Source organism: Bradysia coprophila, unplaced genomic scaffold, assembly GCF_014529535.1.
Source record: "Bradysia coprophila strain Holo2 unplaced genomic scaffold, BU_Bcop_v1 contig_24, whole genome shotgun sequence".
Lineage (NCBI taxonomy): Eukaryota > Metazoa > Arthropoda > Insecta > Diptera > Sciaridae > Bradysia > Bradysia coprophila.
Genome location: NW_023503501.1, coordinates 4,660,898 through 4,681,748, shown reverse-complemented (window position 1 = coordinate 4,681,748; position 20,851 = coordinate 4,660,898). Strand labels below are relative to the sequence as shown.

The window sequence follows — 20,851 nt, the reverse complement described above, 5'->3', positions numbered from 1 at the left end:
AGCGCGGTCGTATTATATATATTTTATCAAGTATTTATATTGTAATTTATTCATCGATTTACCATATAAGTTGACATGAAATTTATAAATTAATTTGAAAATACTGTGATTCATGAATGGTATTTTAATTTATTTTACTCTTTTTTTGTTTGTATTTAGCTCTATAGCTTATAATTACATTATAATAGAATCACATCATAAGATGGAAAATGCTATATGGAAAAGAATATGGGTTCTCTGGATTTTGTGCGAGTGTAAAAAATAATGAAAATTGTTAATTAAAGTTGTCAAAATTGAATTGAATAAAGTGAATCTTTGATAGAAAAGTCGAGTGGTTTTTATTTGGTCCCTTTAAAGCGGTTTCTATGGCTAGCCCAATACTCTCCCTAGCAACCAAACTACAATTATAGCAACCAAACTACAATTATTAAGGTGGTAACTACGTTTATGAATGACTGCTACTTTGTTCGCTCCTGTTGTTGTTGTTGTTTTTATGCCATATTAAAAATCAGCGTTTCTCAAACTTATTTTCCCCCCTAAATCGATTTTTTGAGAGAGTTTGGATGCTAGGGAGAGTATTGGCTAGCCCCATTTCCAGCTGGATTCCCGTTACTCGTCAGGCGAAATTTTCAAGAATGTATGAGAAAACGTCATTTTTGTCAATTACTTCAAAAAATCTACCGTTGAAATTTTCCGGCGTGGACCTTGAGGTACGTACATCGACTTTTAAGGTCTAGTTTTTTTTACAAAAATATTTTGTCTGTGGAGGCTAACAGGTTAACTGTTTTAGTAAAGTTCTTAAGCTTTATATTCTTAAAACAATTTTGTGTGTGGAAAAACTCGATTTTCCATACATTTTCCAAAATTTGGAACGGTTGGGACCTCTTGGGACGTACAAAGTACATCTTGAGTGACCATTTATTTTTTGTAAATCTCTGCATCTATCTTTTACAATAAGCCCAAACTTGGTGCAAGCAATGGATTTTCAGTTCTTTAAAAATGAGGTTTTCCACCTACTACGAATCAGGAGGAGAGCAACATTCTTAGGGCCAATGATCGCACGGTTCAGAGATTTTACTTCGACCAAGTTTTTGGCTTGCAACACTATTTATCTGGGGAGTATTATCCATGGAACGAAGACACAAAACCCTATAGTAACTTCCGCGGATAAGCGCTGCTGCAAGCCAACTGTCCAAACATGTTGTCAACAAATGAAGCGTAAAGAGTGTCGTTTCACTCACACGTACGTGTGGAATTGAAGAAACGTAAAGACAAACGCTACTTCCATGTGGTGGAATACGTTTGGAACAAATAAAACGAAAGAAACAAACGAAACCCACCAAAATTGCAATCTTATGATGAGATCAGTTTAACAGAAAAAGAAAAAGATACCTATTTCTTAGAATGGAAATAAGATTCGAATGAGCTATAGCCTACCCGGATCGCCGAACCATTGTATTTGTTTTCACCAAAATTGGTTCAGGTTTTGGCGATATCACTCTTAAAAGAGATGTATTATTTGAGTCTCACCAACTGTTGTAAACTGACGTCGATGCAGGGAAAACCAAATTGATAGCAATTCTTAGAAAATTTCTTTATTCGGGAAAGCTTCAATTTTCCTAATAAAATACAATACAAATTCTGAGCATAAAACAATTCACAAGAAAAACAACTCAAATTCCTTACATTTAGTTTCCCTGCTCTACATCGAATCCTTTTAACGCTTAATTAACCATTCGTATCGTCCGGATAACTTCCTAAATTCACAATTCACGCAATTCAATAATGAGACTAAATCCATTCAATTTACCTCGAATCAACAGACTCTACACCTTCGGATACGAATTATAATTGCAATAAACGGATTAAACAATCAAACTGATCAATGATTAACATGATGATTTAAGATTTAAGATTTACCACCGGAATTCAGTCCTCTTTCAGCTAAATCTCTATCGGAAATGAAAATGTCAAAAAACTAACAAACGACATACTAGACTCCGATCGACTATATCGGCTTCCCAGGTTGCTGCGCAACACCAACGCACTTTTAGGAAAAGTGATAATAGTCGGCAGCTGCCAAATGAAGTACTATTTTGTATTAAATTTGTTTTTTTTTCACATTTGGGTGACACACTGTCAAGTTTCAGTACCCTATACCCTATGTTCATTCATTGAATATGCACGTCGAAATTTTGAAAACCGACACGTTTTCTGTTTCTGTGTTTTACTTGAGTTTATGATTTCTCCATATAAAAATACTTGCAAAATTTACAAAAAACCAGTAAAACACAAAACAGAAAATGTGTCGGTTTCCAAAATTCAGCGAGTGTAGGTCAGACAATAGCATTTTATTGAAATTTCAAAAGTAAATTGGGGCAATTCGCAATGATGTATCTGTGGTCAAGATAATCGATAAGAATGTGGAATTTTCGTAGGGGCATCCAGCTGATGGATGACACCAAGTTCGGAGTTTCGTTGAAAATGACTTTTGAAAGGCGTGAAAACTATTAATGGGTAATCCACAAATAACATATACTAAATCACTTCAAATCAAGAATCTTAACAAAAGAAATGTAAGGTCACAGCACTGCTAATAGCACGAACATAGAAAATATTCGGAGGCTGATGAAATCACTTTTCAATTCAGTGTTCATGCTAGTAGCAGAGCTGTGGTAAGGTCTATTGTGATACCATCAACTTCCAAGTATTTTCTCTGTTAATGCTAGAAGCTATGCTATACCTTGAAACATGTGATACAATCACATAGTCGTAGCTCATTCAATTTGTATGGCTGTGAAACATTTTATCTTTTCTACGATAAATAAAGCAAATTTTCCCATCAATAGAGTCGACCAATTTCATCGAAAAATTTCTTTGCTTCCTATTTTTGAGCCTCCCAGACAGACAGCATTGAATATTAATTTAAATAAGTTTTTATGAAAGCGACGATTCTTTTCTAGCTTCTTCAAATAAAGGAGTTTGTGTGCTCTGGCATGGAAACTTTATGAATATTTTATGAATATAAAATGATCAACCCTTTCTTGCCTTGGGTTCACGCAGCTCATGTACAAAGTTACAGTTAAAAATCTAACAATTTTAAACATGAATTTTCGGATTACCGTATTGATTTGGTGCTGTCACTTTTATCGATCGATAGTGTGAGATAGATTTTAAAACGAACAGTGATACCGCTGCTACTTGTGGTGCAATGTTAACGGCTGGCAATGTGTATTTCGTGGCAACTTGTTGATAGTGGAATCGTGTATGAATATAGATGCTTTCGTACACGACATGAGTAAAGTGAGCTGGCAGGAGCGGGTCATTATTCGAAAGTAAAAGTAGGGACCTTGATAGAAGCACTGTTGACACAATGAATTCAAGCATAAGATTTGTTCCTAAATTAGAGGCTAATGCTATTAAAATAGGCATGGTCTTCCATGGTCTTTCCTAAGGACAGGAGTAATGATTTCTTGGTGTGAATAAAAGAACACAACACAAGTAATCGTACACATACATGTTTGAAAATTTGGAGGCTCTTAGCGTGGCTTTTAGACATTGAAAAAATTAAAGTGGTTGTGTTAGAAACAGTGCTATTCAATTTTCATAGCCAGTTGAAATTCAAAATTGCTCCCTCTTCAGATCAGTCAATGGTGCCTGTGTCTTTACTATGTCGTGTTTCGGAGGATTGTCCGTTGTTTCTATACAAAACGAATTCTCGCAAAAATAGAATCCATCGAAAGGGTTAACACGATCTACTTTATTCAATTTTATTAATTACTCAACACGCGAAACAAATATTACAGCCAGCCAACAACTGAATAAACATTGCTAAGAAGTATAAAAGACCCCAGCAATTTTGTTTTCCATTCAATTTGTGTTAGTAGATCAGCATATATAGAACAACAGTGAAAAATGATCAAAATAATTTTGTTTCTCGTTTTTGTCACCTGCATCAGTTTGTCCGATGCCTGTTCTTGTATATATCTATCGGATGAGCAAAAATATTGCCAATCCGAATTCGCTGGACTAATTTACGTTTTAAACTCTGGAATTGTAAGTGGTGGACAACGAACCTATAGCATCCAAGTTATTAGCCAAATTAAAGGCGCAACCATCAATCCTACCCAACTTAAAACAAACAGTGACTACGCTGCTGCTTGTGGCGTATTGTTAACGGCTGGCAGTGTTTATTTCGTGGCAACTGGGTTAAGCTCGCCGCTTTCATTGAGTTCATGTCAACTTTATCAAAACTGGAGTTCGTTTCCATTGGCACAAGTAGCGCAGCAACTTCAAACCTACCGGAGAAACCGGTGCTTCACAATTCAACCAATCGAACAACCGATTGGTCTACCAGTTCAAAAGCCAGTTTTAGAATAATTTGATGTTAAATTTGTACAGTCGAATAAAATCTTTGTGGCAAATTTTGAGTGGTTTGGGTTGCTTTTGATTTATTATTCTAAGTTTTGGCCTGGACAAGTGTTGGTTAGATTATTGCACATTCCCCAGCATTCACTCTAAGATTGGATGGCACAATTATATACGCACTCCAATTTTAGAGGAAACGCGCCATATTTTGCGAATGAAATAATTCAATTTATGTCAGTGTTCATTTGAATCCATTTTGATACAGGTACCTTATTTGACTTTTCAAAAAAGAGCCGAATCTGCCTGGTCTATACTGCTCTGCCGTGTTTCAAGTGTTAGCCAAAAATTGTCTTACTCTTAGCATGTCAGATGTTTTGTATCAATTTATGCTAACACGCTTTTGATGAGGGCACATGTACATATAAGCAACGCACTTCAAGCAAAAGTGATCATAGTGGTCAGTTGCAGAAAGTACTCTATTTCACATGAAAATATACTGCCAGGTTTCAGTACCCGGTTTAGAGTACCACTCACGCTTAAAGTGCGTTGGTAGATACAAGCATAATAATCAACGCCGGCATAGAAACTCAAGTCAGCTTCTGCAGAACACTAAAACGAAACACTCAATTCATAGTTTTGTTGATTGTGACATTCCCCAGCAAGACAAGCGTCTAGAAATCTTATTTTTTGAGCTTTGCATTTCGATGATGTTGAATAAATTCAATAAATGTTGAAAATCGGGAAGACAAGGCAAGTTTGGTTTTGCGACAAAGATTCTTATCTAAGTCACGTTTAATTCGAAAATAATTGCACTATTTTATGATTAAAGTGATCACGAACCCGATTTCTTTCGGCGCAATTAACTTGACTTTGCGATTATTTACTTTAAAATCATCGATTCCATCGATTTTTGCATGAATCTCGATATTTTCTTGCTAACACCGTCGTCAAATCAAGATGTTACCCCACACAGACGATCACGATTTTATTTCAAGTAGCACTTCCGTATACATCAAACATTGACATTCCACCAATTAATCTGTAAATACCAACAATTAATCGATAACCACTTCTGTCCCTTTAATTTCTAGGATTTCTTGGAAATTGGAATATCTGCGTTAAATTTTCAGATCTTTACAATCAAGGAACTACTTAAAGACACGGTACAGAAAGATGTTCGGCCAGAGTTTGGCATCCAATTCACCAGACCAGATCGTGATTATTCAGGGTAGTGAGAAAATGGAAGAATGGCAACAATGGAATAATCTTTTGACTTAGTGCTAGAGTGAGAATGCCACTATAATACCGCAAGTAGAGTGGCTGGGATTGAGTCGTGTCCAAAAACTAGGAAGGAAATATAAACCGAGACGTTTGAAGTCGAAAATTGTTGCTATAATCAACGATTTTCGAAGTTACATTTTGAGTAATTTTCATGTTCAGAAAAATGAAGTAGAAGATGTGAAATCAATATAATAATTAAATCAAATGAAGTAATAGATCAGATGGTAAAAATGCTGATATGAATGCTAATATGCTTGGTTTACGGTAATAGTAAGAGTATCAATCAAAGACACACAAACTGAGCTTTCATCAGCTCGTATCCACGAAATATCGGTGATAAAATACAATTAAACCAACCGTTAGATACAATACAAAATTTTCATCATCACCCGTTACAAAAAGCTTCCAAGCTAACACTTCACACAAAGCTCGTATATAGTGTCGCATACGATATTTACCTTACGCAGAAACTACCTACAGATGATAAATAAATTCGAAGATCGTGAATTTCAGGTGAGAAAGAGGCAGTAATAATGTCAGGTGTATGGAGCATATTCGCTATTTCAACTGTCGAATGCCGGTAACTTGTTTTTTTTTCGTATTTATATGGTGTACAAGTTTAATATCGAATTGACTTACATGCTTTTATAAAAAGGTAGTCCAATGTAATATTTATTATTATTTAGTGAAAACGCGTCGTCACGAGTACAACAGCCATCAAACATTTAGTAAAAATAAAAAAATTTATTGTTAAAAGACAAGAAAAATGTTTTCGCAAGTTAACAGTTTTTTGTTTGTGATCATTGTTGTTTTGATGGAGTGTTCATGTTTAGTGTGAGTGTTAATACAACAAATTAATAATGAATGATGAACTATAGGTTTCACTTTTTCGATAACAATCCTTTATCATTATTACTTTTGTGTGAAATGTCCAAGCCGAGCGGCTGGTGTTCATCTTTAGAAAAACAATTTTAGATTTATCAGAGTTTTATAAGTCATCGATGTTCCCAGTCAAGTGCTTCCCAGTCTATGATATTCTGGTGCAAAATTTGAATTCGCTAAGATATTTTCAAATTTTGTGAAAAAATATCATAACCAGGAAACACTTTATTGACTGGGAACATCGATGACTTTTATTTACTAACTGCGAACTATAAAAAACCACTTTAACTTAAAAATTCTGTTCTTACACTAAGAGTACATTTTTACAAGGATTTGTTTTAAGTGACAATTATTAAGTTTTCGGTCTTTTGAACAGGCTCAGAGGATTTGTACGCCTGCTGATCCTCATCACGGAGGATCAACGGCTACAAAAAAAATTCAACATCCGATGTCACATTGGAAAATTTGAAAAAATTTCATTACAGCGAAAAAATAGCGATAGTAACTTACTAGATTAAAGGACTAGATTCGTGTGTCATGTGTGTGTAGTTCTAAGTAAATGACGAATCTAGGGATTCAAAGTTTAAAAAATAAATTAGACTGTATATGTGTGTAAATTGTAGAATGTATTAAAACCAAACAGTCCTATCGGGATTTGTTTTTTTTTGTAACAAATTAATTTTGTTGTTTTAAAAACCACACGTACCCACAGAGAAAAAGTTTCTATCATAAAGTTGTTAGATGCTGACGTTTTTTTTAGATCAACAATGCACCTTGAAGAGAAGTTGTGGAATACAGGTAGAGAAAAGTGAAATTCGTCATGTTTTGGGAGTTGTTTTGGTTTGTAAATGATTCAAAAAAAATGGTTTAACAAATGAAAATCTAGATTTTAGTATTTAATTCTTGATGCAGGAGCCAAAATTGAGAAAATAAAAATACAGATTTTCATTTGTTCCCCTCCTAAGTGAAAGCAAAGATCAGACATACATATTTTCAGTCCAACAACAAGCATTGTAATTTATTCTTAAATTTAGTTTGCGAAGATTCCACCTCAAACTAATTTCCGATCTAAAATCACACGCACTGTAAATTATAATAATTTTGCGGTTTGAGTCACTTTCGGGGAATATCCCGATTCGAAGCGATATCAACGAAAAACCACACATTATCCAGACGTGACAAATGTGAAAACTGAATCAAAACGATCGGAAAACCGGTTTATTTCTCGCCATATTAAGTTTTATGATATTGACAAAACGAAATGTTTTTATCACATTTTTATGTGACACATGTGAATATATACAATTTGTGATGTGTGTGTATATTAATCACTCTTTTTAGTATCCAACCTTAAACTTATTCCATCTGTAATGATTATATCCATCACTGGGTCATAATTTTTTTTCCAATTTAATTCAAACTTTTATGTCATGTTCATGTACTTAAAACATAAAAATCGAATGATGACTTTAGTTCTAATGAAGCCATCTAGCCTCACATCTATAGCAGTTTATTATACGTAAAACTAGTAGGTATAGCAAGCGAATTAGTCAGATTTTTATGTACGAAAAACCACAGAACCACAATAAACACAGTGCACTTAACATGCAAATTAATTAATCAAATTGCTAAAAAATTATTTTATTCAAAATTAACGTTAATTAGATATAATAACGTGAACCGACAGCGATGTGGGAACATTTTTTATTGTAAAAAATTTCGTTGACCACACACATAAACGGAGTACAAAAATGCACAGTGATTGTGTATCAGTGTATAACATCTATGAAACCCTCAACCACCATTATATACCTACACAACAGGTGGTTGCAGACTGCAACTTGCAGTAAAACTGTAACTTTGAAACCTAAAGTATATTTCATGTTCCAAAACTTCACAAATACTGAACAAATTATGGACGCGCGGAAAAAGGAACCGTCATGAAAACTTCCGCATTACGGAAATTCATCGGTTATGCTTATTCGCAACGGTAAGCTAGAGTGATCTTTATCTAGTGCATGAAATGGCGGAATCTTGCGATCCGGTTACAAAATAGTTGATGATTTGCATTTTTGTCAGTGTCAAAAATCTTCTTATGTCACAGTGGAAGTAGTAGATTAATAGATTGTGGATTTGAGAACTATTTCACAGGACTCTCAATGATTGACGCTGTCGGCAAGTCGGTCACTTTTGTCAATTCATCGAACAATATTTTCATGAACAATGTGATCGAAAATTTAATTTCCTGACAAATGAGTTTGATTTTTAAATTTCGTATCTCAAAAGACTAATTAATTCCCGTTACTTTTCTTCTTTTTGTTCTAGAACCAAGAGCTCAGAACCTTCCTCAGGTTGATGATTTGTTCATTACAATGTGGAAACAGCCTGCTCCTTCCTATGAGTTAACTATTAAAAAGTTTAGATATCAGTGGCAGCATGATGTCGAATTATTATCAGACACGTTGATATATGACACCTTACGCAAATCATTTTTATGACACAAACCATCCTTCATTGAGCCTTCTAATGATTTGGGTGTAGTTTATTAATTGTTTGTCGTATGGGGATATTTAAGAGTTCTATGAAAATTGATAGGAGGGGTTAAAGGCTTTTGAAAGCTCTCTAAAGCTGAATTTTTCAGAATTTATTGAATCAAGATTTAAATTTTTCTGAGACTTCTTCAAACGTTTCAAATTAATTGTATTTTGAACGAAAGCTCTTCGTAGTAATATCTGAAGTGAATTATCGGATCGGAAGCATATGTTACTTTTCAATGTTAGTTTTACTATAAATGCCGTACAAGCACAATATTTACATTTTGATGAGTCAAACTTTAACAATGAATTCTTTTGTGACAGCTTCACTACATCCTTGTTCGTCATAAGGATGCAATTAAATGTATTAAATACAAATTGTCCGTACCCATACGCTATTGTTGATGAAGACACGTTTTAACTGATATTACCAGTATTAACATCAATTAATATTAAATACCTCACCGCATTATCTCTTTAAGGATTGTGTCAAAACTGTTGAAAAAAAAATTGAAATTCAATACCATGCACGATATTCACATAACATTATAATCATGCCCGCACGTTAGTAAGCGGACGTGATGCAAGTCTTCTACCAAAAAAGTTAAAAAAAAAAATGGGAACGGCGGAGTATATTTACACTTTAGTTTGACTTCTCCCCTATGGCTCCAAACCCACAAACTTCAAAATTGGCCTATATATTGAAGTTCGAAATATTGATGTTTGTATGAAAATAGGCAAAATCTCGAATTTTCAGATAATGCAAATCGCCTACGTTAGTTAGTTAGTTCCTATGGAAAAGTGCATCCAGCAACTCCTAAACGTTTTTATAGATTTTCATGAAATTTTGGTTATAGGCTAATAACGTCCACAAACTCAAATTTTGGGATGACAGATGATTCCTCTCGAACTTCCTAACTTCCATCGTATTTTTTAATGGATTTTGGTTATTTTCGATATAAGTGAGGTGTTCCAAGGTTGGTTCCTAAATTTTGGGATGACAGATGATTCCTCTGGCACTTCCTAACTTCCATCTCTTGATGGGATTTGAGTTATTTTCGATAAAAGTGAGATGTTCCGATGTTGGTTCTGCCACTTTTGACGCATAAATTTATTTTTGTAAAATTTTCTTTGACAATTTTTTGGGTCACTTTTTTGTTTATAAAACTTTTGCGTACGGCACATAATACGTCACCCTCAGCGATATCAGTTATTTTGAAAGTAAGATAAAGGACTTGCGTCACATTTTCCCTTTAAGGGTTTTTTGACTGATTCACATAACATTATAATCTTAAACACTCGTGACCCGACCACAGTATCGTCATGCATTTATAAAAAAAAAACTTTTTCTTTAAGAAATGGGAACGTACATCGTAAATTTCCGTCAGAGTTTAAATTTGGAGTCGGAACTTCTTCGTATCAGATTGAAGGCGGCTGGAAAGAGGACGGGAAAGGTGAATCGATATGGGATTATTTAACGCACAATCATCCCGATAAAATTCCGGAAGGAGCTAATGGTGATGTAGCTGCTGATAGTTTTCACCAGGTGAGTTTCAGTAAATAATTTTATTGACATTGTTTTTTCATTGAATTTATTAAATAAATTAACATTCTAACGAGTTGTTAATTGAAATGTTGTCGCATTCACAGCGAATTAATTACAAGAGAGGAAAATTAATCTCACCTGTTGTCCGTTCATTGTTCATTAATAATGCGATTAATGCCATTAACATAAAGTCCGTATAATGACATTAAATGGAATTCAATAAATTTTAATAGAGAAAAACGTTTCGCAACATCTCTCGCACAACATAAAAATCAAATTTTATTTGTTGTCTATTGCTCTTGAACAACAATAATAAAATGTGAAATAATTGGAGCGCATTCAACAGATTTTATCCTTATCAATCAAGATTTGAAATTGTTCAACTTTGCAGGTTGTTTGGAATGCAAATTTTCTGTTGTTTCATTTTAAAGGCGAATTGTTTTGCACTCTCGTTATATTGATTTGTGTCTATTCGGTTGATTGCTGCTATACACACAGACCCTGTAGTCGTTAAGTGGATTTAAATGGTTAAATTTTTAGGTAACTTCCGATTGGTGTTAATTAAAGAATTTTAACCTTGCGCCATCAATTTTATATTTAATTTAAAAAAAATTGTGGACAGAGAAAGTCATCCCAAAAAAAACGCTTACGAAATTATTGTAAAAAGTATCATTCACGGTACTTAAACTATTGGTGGATCGATTGTACCACTTGCTAAATATGCATCCAGTGATCCAGTCCCACTTGTAGACTTCCAGGACTAGTCAATCGGGAGAACTTGAAACTCAAAATCGTTAAAATTCAGAAAAGAAAATTGTCTTGAAATAATTTGATTTTCATGCTGGAACCGGTCAAAAATTGATCTGCACTGCAATCTTTTATAAATTTCGAAAATCTTCGTGTGAGAGGTGTAGGCATTCTAAAAATATCCAAATTTCAGTTCACGACATGGAAAATAATGATGCCGCTGGACAATAACCTCTACCTTTCGTGAAACCATAAGCCTAGCGTGCCCTCTTATGAAAATGGTCAATTATTAATTCAATTTTTTCATATAAAAATTCAAAAGACCCTTTTGGGAAACGCCTGTTTCTTATTTGCAGAGATATTAAATGAAAAATGATATTGCCCATCCCAGTACATACCAATTTTTTACCAGTTCAAGCATGAAAACGAAATTGGTTCAATTGGTTCAACAAAAGAAGTAATAGAACATCTGAGAAAATGAAGCTTCCATAAACGGGTAGTCAGTAACAACTAATGACCTGTGAATTCTGGTTAGAGTTTTTTATATACATAGAAGCACTTGTTAAAACTAGTGAAGTACAAGATTTTCTATCACACAATTTGCGACACTTTAAACAAAGGAAGTAGCAGATTTAGCAATTCTAATCTAGATTGGAATCATTTCATGTTAAATGTAGTAATAACCTCTCTATCACTAATTTGAGTTATGTAAATTCTTACCGGCATATTCGAACCGAACCGATATAAATAACAATTTTCATATTTTGTTATGATTAAGGATAATGTAAAACTAATAAATTGTTCTCAAATGCCTCAAGCCTAGTGTTTAGTTACAATTAAATTAATGATACATTGTTTTAATTATTGTAAATAATAATCATCTCGACCGGCTCCACTGTAATATTTAAATCATCTACGATTTCTATTGAAATAGTAGATAAATAAAAGGTATGACAAGTTCTTGAGCAAATAGTTTTGTTGTTGGATCAACTTGTTGTATGAATCAATTAATTAATATATCATTAATAATAATCATATTTGCTTTTTGCTATTATAGATTTAGATCGATCAGACATTGGTATTACAATTTTAAATATTGGATTTATTCAAAACATAATCGAGTATGGAAATAACTATAGCTATTTGAATAGCAATGGGCAGTTAAAAAATAGCGAACGCGGGCAATTGATTTTTTTTAATTCCAATTCGTCAAGGTGACTCTGTGTTATTAAAAGACAGCGGAGAGAAAAAAAACTCGTTCACCAATTGCTTTGTCCTTAACATTGAAAATGGATGGTTTATTTTCATGAACCAGAGCACATTACAACTTGAAACACAACGAGCTCTATTTTCGTCCATTGATATATATTACCATAATAGTTTCCGGTCAAGTAATGTCAGAACCATAATTAAAATGTCACCGTATGTCGAATGCAACACTCAACAATATTGCGTTATGATTTTAACTAGATATGAATTCACGCATACAAACAAAAGATCGTACACGCTTACAATTCATGTTTAAATTTCACTGACGTTTACTGTAACTCACGTCTCTATCAAACACACACTTTCATATGTTAAAACAATTCTCTCGGTATACGAATTCACACTTATTAAAAGGGACCGGCACTAAGCTAAAATTGTAGCCTACATTTGCGTGTTTCGTATTTCATTTTTGTTAATATCTTTTCATCAGAATTCTTTTTGAAAAATGTACGACCGCAATACCGACCACGAATTGTTAGCTTTAAATAAAAATTAGTTTTGGTTGTAGTCGTTTGATCAGCTCTGAGAAAAGTAAGCAGTTTAATGAAATTTTCATAAACTGCTCATTGTTCTCAGAGCTGGTCAAATTGAAAAAGGATTCTGATGGAAAGATATCATCAAAAGTAAACTAAAATCCTGTATTTAAAAATCGCCCTAATGTATGCTTTTCGGCAAAGTACCGGTGCCTCTTAAGGAATTTCGAGTGTTCGCTCTGTGTAAATAATTATTTTTGGAAACTGTCTACTAGACTGAGAGCCTGTCACTCATAAGGCCATGGTTTCCATACTATTACAATACCTGAGCAATACGAAAAACCTTTACTCTAACACATATGAGAGCCAGTGTACCAGTGACTCTTGGGATGTCAAACTTCTTAGAAAATTCAAGTTGGGGTCGAATGAAGTATGATGCTTAAAGGTAAACTTCAACTTGTATGGTACGACTGACTTAGTTGCAGAAATTAAATGAAAATGTGAGATGGTTGTGTGGGTGGATGGTATCTAAAAGAGGGATTCTTCTGAAAAACAGAAGACCGAAATCGGACACATTTTTTATTGGAATTTTTTATATGTGCCCAGTAAGGTATTCGACCCCAGAACCCAAAACCACTTTCAAAAAAATTCTTCGAAGCTTGTGTGTAGAAAATGCGTCCGATTTCGGTCTTCAGTTTTTCAGAAGAATCCCTCAAAGTGATGATCTGAAGAAGTCTGGTTGTCACATGTAACGAGTAACGAGCACAAAAGTTCAGAAACGAAATATATAAATGCAATCTCCTGCTCACAATTTCATGATCCACTACTTGCTTTTATGCCACTTTCACCGCTAGATTTCTACATGATTTTATCAATCAAATTGTTTCTCTCTACAGTGGCGACGAGATGTGGAAATGGTACGAGAGCTAGGTGTTGATATCTACAGATTCTCGATATCATGGACGAGGATACTTCCAACGGGTCTCGTCGATAATATAAATCGTGCCGGTCTGAAGTATTACAGCAATTTGATTGATGAGTGCTTGAAGTAAGAAAACTTACAATGAAATTCGAACATTCGAGTAAATAAAGTTAAATAAATCGCAATTGAAGGTATAACATTACGCCCATGGTCACTTTATATCACTGGGAGCTGCCGCAAAAACTGCAAGAATTAGGAGGCTGGACAAATCCAGAAATAGTTGGATACATGAAAGACTATGCTGAAGTAATTTTCCAAGAATATGGTGATCGCGTTACGGTAATGCAATGTGCCATTATATCACAGATCGTTTTGTTCTCCAAACCAAAAATTGATAAAACTAATCGAGTTTAGCTATGGACAACTATCAACGAACCGTGGCATATTTGTGAACAGGCATATGGCGTTGATTTTATGGCACCCGCGCTCAATTTTCCCGGAGTTCCAAGCTACCTATGCGGGCACAATATCCTTAAAGCTCATGCTGAAGTGGTTCATTTGTATCGGAATAAATTTCTATCGAAGCAAAAGGGTATGTTATCACCTGTTTCTTTTCTTTTTCTTTTTTAAATTAGAGTTTCAGGCAACTATGCTCGGTCGATTTAATACATTTAACTAGTCACTACGAAGAAGGAAGCCAATTGTCTAACTCGGTGTAACTTCAATTGAATTCATCGAATTCATTGAATTTTTCAAAAAAAAATTATTGCGACCGTTCCAACCGTTCTTTTATTGTATTCCAACATGTACTACAGTTCAAAAGTATTCGATCATTGTGTGTTTTCAGTGTAAATTGACAAACTTTGAGAGGTCGCCAAAAATCGAAATGGTACTGGTTTTTCACGAAAGATGGCGCATTCGATAGCTTGATCCTTAATCTTTAAAGGAAAAATATAAAAATTATTTTCATCAAATATGAAAATTTTGAGAATTTTCAATTTTTCCGAAGGTCTTCGAAGGATTTCTCAAAATTTTCATATTTTGTGAATTTTTTTAAATATTTTTCCTTTAAAGGTTAAGGATCAAGCTATCGAATGAGCCATCTTTCGTGAAAATCCGGAACCATTTCGATTTTTGGCGACCTCTCAAAGTTTGTCAATTTACACTGAAAACACACAATGATCGAATACTTTTGAACTGTAATACCATTGGAATGACCGTAACATTGATTTTTACTTCCAAAAGTCCTTGGCAAAAACTATAACAAGTTTTTATGCGTGTAACAGCATCAGTTAAGTAATTTAACGAACATTTACGTTTATATAGTTTAACCAATGCGTTAAACAAAAACCAACAAAACCTATAGTCAAACCGCAGAAATTATTGTTGTGTGGGGCGGGAAAAATGTTTGATTCTCACTTAATTAATTACTGCGGCAACGATACATTTACATACCTCGCTGTATTATACCACATATCTTGTGGACGACATTTTTATTTAACATTTTGTTTTTATTCATTCGAGACATGCAAAGGCAAATAATACATTTTGCGTTAGGTGGTTTTCTTTTTGTATGAAAATACTAAAATGAAACAGAGAATAACTATAACATTAATTACTGGCTGCTTAATATACCTATATAGCAAATGACCAAGTCAATGACTTAGACTTTGAATGAAAAAAGAAATAAAAGAAAATGAAACTGATAAAATGATTGCGACTAGTGTCAAGGCTGGTCAATCGATTGAAATTATTATTTTTGCCGTAGAAATTCTTTAATTCATTTCGATAACTCTGTTCTCTAGGCAGAATTGGTATCACACTGGACGTTTCATTTCCCCTGCCAAAGACTGAATCAGCTGAAGATAAAATAGCCTCTGAACTTGCTCTTCAGTTCTATGTAAGTAGCTTAGTAAATATCTACACGAAGTATCGATTATACTGGGCGTAGATTCTCATGCCTTTCTTAACTTTAAGAATACGTAACTTGACAGTTCTTATGGGACTTAATACACGCATCTGTCAAGCTACGAATTCTTAAAGTTACGAACAGCATGAGAATCTATGCTCAGAGTATGCAAACGCAAATGTGAATACATTGTAATTTATCGAAGTTATCGGAGTCGTTTAACATTCAGACCTATAGTAAATATCAAAGCACGAGTCGGGCCAATCAATGTATGTATTGGCCACTGAAGATACGTAATCCGCGAAAGTATACTCCCAAATTTCCGGTGAATTAGGGTGTAGTGCAAAGTCATTCACTTACGATTTCCAAAGAGTTTTTGTAATGTTGAAATACTTTTGCTATCATTTTTCACCAAATTCACAGCATTTCTCGAGGGGTGAAGCACTTCCATTTAATCCATTAAATCCATTTAATCCATTTAATCCAAAAAAAAAAAATTTAGTTTTACCGAAATAATTAGGCTACCCACCTGAAAAATTTGTAAACTAATTACGAAAATTAGATTTGCACGATTCCCAGGTCGTTTAAGTACTCGTGAGTTATAGGAAAAAATTTTTTGTTAAAAATGGTATTAAATTTATTTAATCCATTTAATACATTAAATCCACTTTACGCCAAAAACTCCTAAAAGTGAATTTTTTCGCTTTTTAACATTGTAGTATGAGTTGTAGTACGTGGTTCGATCAAAATCAACCATTTTTAAGACTTTTATAGTATTTGGTAAAATGAACTTTTTTACTATTTAATCCATTTAATCCAATTTTTATTCCATTTAATCCATTAAATCCATTTAATCCATTTAATCCATTTAATCCATTTAATCCATTTAATCCATTTAATCCATTTAATCCATTTAATCCATTTAATCCATTTAATCCATTAAATCCATTTAATCCATTTAATCCATTTAATCCATTTAATCCATTAAATCCATTTAATCCATTAAATCCATTTAATACCATTTAATACATTTAATCCATTTAATCTAGAAGTGAGTCACTCCTCGGCATTTCTTCTAGAAAATGTGCCAAATTCCATAAAACGGAAAATTTCTCGTGTGTTTTCTATGTCATAGTCATAGGGCAAATATGCTGAAATGAATTCAGATTAACGACTGAAAATAATCATTTTTTAAATTTTGTCATAACATGAAGCAGCGCTGAGTCTCGGCATGTCACGTGTCACGATACTGACTTACCATCTTCAATAGACCGTGTTCATATAACGTAATTTTTTTTTTACCAAATGAACACATAGAAAAAACGCTCGGAACGTGGATAAATAGTTGAAAAAGTATTAGTTAGTATTTTTAATTTGAGTATGAAAGATTCAGAAAAATTTTGAAAATTTAAGCGCTTAAAAAGAAAGACCACATTCTGAATTACCAGAGTTAAAACGAAAAGCCAAAATGGCGCCGAATGGGATATTTTGATCGTTGACAGTTTGGTGATGTTGATAGTTTAAAATGGTGAACACATGAAAATTTTCGGAAAAAACAGTTTAATATGAGCGATAGCGGACGTAAAAGATAAAACTTTTTATCCAGAAGAAAGTGGTCAAAAATGAAGTTCGAAATGTTTATGAACGAACGACAAATGTATAACATTTGTTCAGTGAAATTATAAAAAATCAAAACGAAATTTGTGCCGGTGTATGTGTGTAGTTGATGTTTGTTTCTATAATTAATTATTGAGTGATATGTTTATATTTTGCGTCTAAAGTGACCACAACAGTTCAATTAATCATTTAATATACATCTGCACCGATTAAACTGCTGCGAAATAATAGAAAATTGACGTCAAAGTGAGTCTCCAAAATTTGCTTCGAAACGAACATGGCTGCCAAAAATAATAACAAACAAAATATCCCTATCAGCTGTGGAATAATATCCTATTTTACATTTTTTAGAGTTTCTGCTATGAAACAAATTGACCATCGGGATGGCACCGGGATGGCAATGTATTTCTTAAATAATTTAATAAAAATAAATATAAACATTTGTTCTTGTGGTAATCATGCTAAATTTGATTTTTATTGACGTTCGAAACTTTTTTGTCAAAATAGCACTCGGTCTATTTATAAATCGTTTTATGAGATCACTTATTGATGATGGTATGAGGTAATGCTTTCGGCTTATGATGACAATAATAATAAGTCATCTTAAGAAGTGCAAATCATCTTGGATTTCTTTCAGCTCTTCTTAAAAACTTTTTTTTGTGCAATTTCTCGAAGTTCAAGAGATCACTTATTACAAAGTCGATTCTGAATTGCAATGCATGCAATATTGAAAGATGAATCTTTTGAATTTCTAACTTACGAATCGACTTGCAATAAATTTATGAGTTTTTCCACTGAGGAGAAACATTGAACCAATTATTCAAGGTTTTTGCTACTTGTTATGAACTCGGACGTCTCAAGCAAACATTGTGTATATAAATGCTGGTTTTCGGTATTGATGTTTAATAATACATTTGAAGGTCGGTATGTGTCTAATTTTATGTAGGTCTGTCACCTGAAAATATATTAATTGTAGTTTGATTGAAACTGGTCGATGACGTTGGCGGTGGTGTTAAAAAAAGCCAGTTTGAGCAGAGCAAATTTGTTATGCGAATTTCGACCAATTCGACTCAACCGATAGTTTCGATAATAAAGCTCACAGATTTGCGGTTGATTTTGAGAATCACAAGCTATACACCCCAAAGAAGTCCAAACCCATGTATCCCATCGAACCTTTTAATTTAAGTTTCTTCGTTGAACGATCTATTTTTTTAAGGCCGAAAACACACAAACGATTTTGCGTTGCTGAGATCGACAATTATGCTGCGTTTTTAATTGTAATTTTTGTGGCATAAGTTACACAATGGAAAAGGACCAGAATTGTCCATATCAGCAACGCAAAATTTCTCGTGTGTTTTCGGCCTAAGCGTCATGATTTCACACTCCAACTTTCCCAAACAAACAGCTCGGCTGGTTCGCTCATCCAATATTTTCGAAAAATGGAGACTATCCGCAAGTAATGATCGACCGAATATCAGCCATGTCAAAGCAGCAAGGATTGAAACGATCCCGGTTGCCACAATTTACACCGGAAGAAATCGATCGAATTCGAAATACTTCCGATTTCTTTGGGATCAACAGCTACACCAGCGTTTTGGTGACACGAAATGATCGGAATAATTCAGCCGATTATCCGATACCAAGCTTCAATCACGACATGGGTGTAATCGAAAGTGCTGACGAAAATTGGCCGACATCGGGCTCGGTTTGGTTGAGAGTAAGCTAAATTTATGTAATTCACGCCGTAAGTGTGCTTAAAATTTGAATTTCAAGTGAACGAGTCGATGAAAAAGTGAACCGAAAAATACATTTCAACGCTTCCTTGTATGAAAATGACGCTGCGTTAGAAAGACTTGCGTGAGAAAGATTTTGAATTTCGACCGCACTTACGTCGTGAATTGTTTTTTGTGGTGTTCGTCTGCATTTGATCGTATGTGAATCATCAAAAATAAACTAAATTGAATGTTGAGTCATGGGCCGAAAAAAGGTTTTACCTTGATGGAATTCATGTAATTCTGAACTTTATTACGCACATTATCGTAAAACCGAGTCATTAAGACGAATAAAAATTTTTAATTGTGTATGACCAATGACCACAGATCATTTCAGTTGATTTTAACAATCTTATGGAGATAAAGACGATTATGATTCCGCATTCACCAAATTTTTGTTTTTCAAATTAAAATTTGCAATAAATTGTCGATTTAATTGTCCAGCCAGTGCCATCGGGAATGTACAAGCTACTGATGTGGATCAATAAAGAATTCGGCAATCCCCAAGTCATTGTGACAGAGAATGGTTGTAGCGACAGAGGTGGTCTCAACGATCTGGATCGCGTCGACTATTTCAATTCCTACTTGGATGCAGTGCTGAATGCAATGGAAGATGGATGTAATGTTGGGGGATATGTTGCCTGGAGCTTGATGGACAGTTTCGAATGGAAAGCTGGTTACACGTAAATTTTAAAGTTTTGTTTTTCGTTCATTGACCGAAAGTCGTTGATCAATTCTTATCCGTTCGTAGGGAAAAGTTTGGATTGTATCATGTGGATTTCTCCAGTAAAAGTAAAACCCGGACGCCAAAAGTGTCGGCCAAAGTTTACGCAAATATCGTGAAAACGCATTCGATTGACTGGCATTTTCGGCCAAAGCCTATAATAACTTCGGCTGAATTGGCTCATCAGCGATCCGGTGCATTACAACTGACTAGTACGCTCGTATCAACAGTATTAACAATTAGCATAATTGGCTCACGTTTTATTTATTGAAAGTGAAAGAACTTCTATTTTTGTACTTTATAATGAATACAAGGGACGCAATTAATTGTGATATTTATTGACATTAAAAATTCTGAAAATAATTTTTTAACCGGACGTTCATCACTTCATCAGTGTTGTCACTTATTTTATATAGATAACAGAGAAATGATAACAGATGGCGTTGCTTCCGCCCCACAGGCCTGTTTGAACGAACACCACCTGTTATCATTTCTCTGAAATCTAAGTTATATTCAACTATTGTTAGGCAGCTCCGTATAATGAAGTGTCTTTCGCTGTATGCTCTTTCACGTTTAGTTAGAATCGCTTATCACTGAAAGTCAATGGTCTTACGCCAGAAAACACCATAAAATGTTTGTAACCTAACAATGTGTGAAATGTGATGAAAAACGTAATTGTTTGTAACCGATTTTTCTTTGTCATCACGATAACTTAAGCAATTCATAACCGATTTTGATGATTTTTTTTTAATCGACAAGGAATGGTATTCTTGAGGTAAGTTCGAAGATGGGCCATCTCGGGATAAG

The 20,851-nt window shown here is 34.0% G+C and overlaps 1 protein-coding gene across 1 annotated transcript; it reads left to right on the top strand.

Moving 5' to 3' along the window:
* The first annotated feature begins 6,319 nt into the window (after window positions 1-6,319).
* LOC119077990 (myrosinase 1) lies at window positions 6,320-20,421 on the top strand. The gene is made up of 9 exons (XM_037185370.1): window positions 6,320-6,483; window positions 10,422-10,611; window positions 13,997-14,148; window positions 14,214-14,361; window positions 14,437-14,614; window positions 15,828-15,922; window positions 18,954-19,265; window positions 19,765-20,003; window positions 20,072-20,421. Exons 1-9 carry the CDS (start codon window positions 6,416-6,418, stop codon window positions 20,313-20,315), a joined length of 1,626 nt encoding a protein of 541 aa, XP_037041265.1. The 5' UTR covers window positions 6,320-6,415; the 3' UTR covers window positions 20,316-20,421.
* Window positions 20,422-20,851: the final 430 nt, after the last annotated feature.